We start from the raw sequence: 3,708 nt of genomic DNA, 5'->3' as shown, positions 1-3,708 counted from the left end.
GCTGCGCATCCCGTGCGAGCCGAGAGGGATGCAGGGATGCCCGCCCTGTGCTGGATGCCTCCGCCTGCGGGTTTAGTGGGAAAGGCGGCAAGTCGGACGGAGCCCTTTTGCGGTCACTCTCTGCATCTTGAACGATGCGGGTCGTGGGCTCGGGCGTGCTGACCCTCAGGCCGCCTTCATCTCCTTTGGTTTGCAGGACAGAAAGTTGGAGTGGCCTAAAATACCTATTTGCGCTTAAAATGCTTCCCAGCCAACTTTCGCTGCCAATAAACCAAAATGAGGTGGAGACAGCCCCGAAATGTAAATGTTTCCTGTGATAGAAGAGTAAATCCTGCGTAGTTGTAGGAACTGGACATCTGAACAAACCTGCCTTTGTCAACTACATGTGAGCTTTCGTGTGTATTCATTTAGCAGCCGTAAAAAGGTGATTAAAGAGTTTCCTATCACCCTCCCCATAGTCAAAACAATCCACTGGAATGGCTCTTAATTGCTTTTATAACACATGGATGTTTTCAGAAGTAAAAGAGCAATAGTCAAACAGACAGTTCTTCTGAGAAGGAAGATTTCCTACAGCGTGTAAACATGAAATAAATCTTTGCTTTAAAAGAAAAAAAAAGTTAGCCCCAGATCAAACACTTTCTGGGCTTTTTAGAAATGATCTTCCTTTATTCTACCACTATTCTCGGCGAGTTTGTCTGATGTGGTCGCTTTGTGGGTAGAGTCACCTGCTTATTATGGTTTTGAAAAAGGGTGGCTTTGAAAATGATACCAGAAAGACAAAGTACCTCCACCTCTTTTTATGGGACTTTGTGCTTTAGGAGCTGGAAAGCTAGGATGATTTACACGCAATAGAGTTTTTAAGGCTTACTCTTTGTAAAGGATTTTTTTCTTTGCTGCTTGGTAATACAAATAACAAACCTGCCAAAGCTCGATTAAAATTTAAAACATTTTACATTATTGGATAGTGCAGACAGTCCATCTGTCTGAGAGTGAAAAATGGTCCCGAATGAAAGAGTAATCATAGATACGGCAAACAGACAAAAAGTTGTAATAAAACTCAAATTCACTATTTAAAGCCACTTACCTTAGATTCAGGTGTTTTGGGTTTCTTTTTTTTTTATTAACGTTTTGTGGTTTTGCTGCTGCACAGCAAAATCTTAGGTATGATTCTAGAACAACTTCTTTTTGAGGCTTTGTTTATGTTGTTAACAACTTCCAAAAATCCAGTTCACACGTTTCCATTCTTTCATGTTTTATATATACTGTAATCTGTGCATATCAATTGGTTAAATATGTTGGCATACCCCTGCCAAATTCAGGCTTCAAATAATGCCTCATCTCCCAAATGCTTTATATTATTAATATATATTGCATTTTTGGGCAAATGCAATATAAATAACGCCACAATCCAAATATTAGCAAGTAAGCAGCATGTTCCATGCACATAAAAAGCCTGCACTGAAGACAGCAAGTTGTGTCAAGAGGTGTGGGCCCATATGCTTGATAACATGTCTGGCAAATACTCTTTTTTAGTCCTTTTTTTTTTTTTCCCTGGGGGTAGATTCTGTTCTATAAAATTCCCATCTGTATTTTGATTTCCATTCAAATGATCTAGTAACGGCTGTGTTTTTTTAAGATAATGCCATAGAGAAAGTAAAGTGTATTTTCAGGTAATTCAAACCTATCTTGCAATGTTTGAGTAGGCAGTTTAGCAAATAGTAGTGCAATCATTATAGATTGCAACTGTGTAGTACTGAAGGCTTTAGCCTCTATGCTGAATAGAATCCTTTCATATTAACATAAAAAAAAAAAGTTTCTTAAATGGTGTGGGATTTTTGTTCTCAAATAAGGCTTCTCAGACTGCTTCCCTGTAATGTTGTATCCGTTTTCATATATTATGTGAAATTTCAGAGAAACTAGGCCACGTTTATTATAATACGTACATTTTCTACTTGTTTTCAACTGTGTTTTGCATGCTATGTGTTGTATGCTTACAAGTTGAATTAAAAGTCTCTTTTTTTTTTTTTTCAGGTGTTCTTGAATTCATCAGTGTGGCGGTGGGACTGGTCAGTATTAGAGGTGTGGACAGTGGCCTTTACCTTGGAATGAACGAGAAGGGAGAACTCTATGGCTCCGTAAGTACAACCTTCATGTCAGCTCATACATGTTGAGGTTTTGATTCACTTCTTATCACTATGCACACCCTTCAAGTAACTAGGTGAGGTCATCTTAGCTTTCAAAACACTCACATCTTTTCCTATATATTGTATTTTTAAAGTATACAGTGTAGCCTTGGATGCTAAAGATTCAAGTCAGGGTGCTACATTCATTGTTGTTTGTATAGCCTCATGGTCCTTTACAAATCATCAGGTGGCACTTCCCCGTACCAGCTTTTTGACGTAAAAGCATTCTTTCAAATGCTGGGGAAAAGGGGATAGCACCATATGTCGCAGTTAGGTACCACTGTTAGGTGAAAAATCCAAATGGTGCAATAGTGCTGGCAGTATCTATAGATCCTGACTGGAATATTTGCATGTAAAAATGAAAATAAGCTGGTACTCATTACAGCTGATCTGTATTTGTTGAGTAACTTCAACATATGACTGTAAAAATATAATCTTTGATTTTTTTTTTTTTTTCCCAATGCTGTCATGGTAATAACAGTCTTGGACTCTTCTCCTTTCAAGTCTTAAAACATCTTGAGATAAAATATTCTGTCTCTCCAGTCCTTTTGATTGTGGTTAGTCCTGTTTAAGATGTGAGAAGTGATGCACACCACAAAGAACACATGGGAATGCCTTCCTGATCTGCTACACTGCACCTGAACCCTCCTCCAAATCTCATTTCTAGAACGATAGATACCCCAAGACAGAATGCCACATAGCACGGTTCCTGTAGGTTAGGTGGATTTTAGTTAAATCTTGATGAGTAATGCCTTCTTAATCTAATTCATGTTTAAATCCAAAATTGTGTATGAACAGGTCCAGTTTTCAAAAGAATAAAGATTAAAGTAGGCTTCCAAACTCAGTGTCATGTCTGCATACTCTTCTCGGGTTTGATTTGTTGACAGTTAAATGAACAGTAAGGCCACACAAAGCCTAAAACATTTTCTTTATTTTTATTGGGTTTTTTTTCATGTTCCTTCAGACATCTAGCAACAGCTTGGCTTAACTTTTTCTTCACTGTTTCTTTCTGCAGGAGAAGCTAACTTCTGAATGCATCTTCAGGGAACAGTTTGAGGAAAACTGGTACAACACTTATTCGTCCAACGTGTACAAACACGGAGATTCAGGGCGGCGATACTTCGTAGCACTTAACAAGGACGGTACTCCCAGAGATGGGGCAAGGTCCAAAAGACACCAGAAATTCACACATTTCTTGCCCCGGCCTGTGGATCCTGAAAGAGTTCCAGAACTGTACAAAGATGTGTTAGGATACAGCTGAGAAAGGAGGCAGCTTTGGAAAAAAACCATACCAGAGCTGTCATCCCTGCTGTCGTGGCCATGCCAGCGTGAGGAACCTGCAGAGGTCTAGGATACTGGATTGGAAGAAGCTACTTGTGAAAGGCGATCCTCTGTTTTCTAACCTTTGGATTTAGGAGACAAAGCCTTAAAGCTGGGAGTGAACCAGCCTCCTTCAAACTTGCTGAACTGTTTGGTAGCCAGTAAGCAGAGGGAAGCTGGAGTGTGACTTTTTTAAAAAATAACA

The 3,708-nt window shown here is 39.4% G+C and overlaps 1 protein-coding gene across 1 annotated transcript; it reads left to right on the top strand.

Annotated features, from left to right (window-relative positions):
- The first annotated feature begins 134 nt into the window (after positions 1 to 134).
- Positions 135 to 3,444, top strand: LOC104504825 (fibroblast growth factor 20-like). Its single transcript, XM_010147925.1, has 3 exons — positions 135 to 204; positions 2,032 to 2,135; positions 3,199 to 3,444. Exons 1-3 carry the CDS (start codon positions 135 to 137, stop codon positions 3,442 to 3,444), a joined length of 420 nt encoding a protein of 139 aa, XP_010146227.1.
- The last annotated feature ends 264 nt before the right edge of the window (positions 3,445 to 3,708 follow it).

The sequence above is a fragment of the Eurypyga helias genome, unplaced genomic scaffold (assembly GCF_000690775.1).
Source record: "Eurypyga helias isolate BGI_N326 unplaced genomic scaffold, ASM69077v1 scaffold43362, whole genome shotgun sequence".
Taxonomy (NCBI): domain Eukaryota; kingdom Metazoa; phylum Chordata; class Aves; order Eurypygiformes; family Eurypygidae; genus Eurypyga; species Eurypyga helias.
This window is presented reverse-complemented; position numbering and strand designations above follow the sequence as displayed.

Coding starts and splice junctions, on each gene's coding strand:
- LOC104504825 (XM_010147925.1), top strand. CDS start 135: ATGCGGGTCGTGGGCTCGGGCGTGCTGACCCTCAGGCCGCCTTCATCT. Junction 205..2,031: donor TTTGGTTTGCAGGACAGAAA/GTTGGAGTGGCC, acceptor TTTTTTTTTCAG/GTGTTCTTGAATTCATCAGT. Junction 2,136..3,198: donor AGGGAGAACTCTATGGCTCC/GTAAGTACAACC, acceptor TTCTTTCTGCAG/GAGAAGCTAACTTCTGAATG.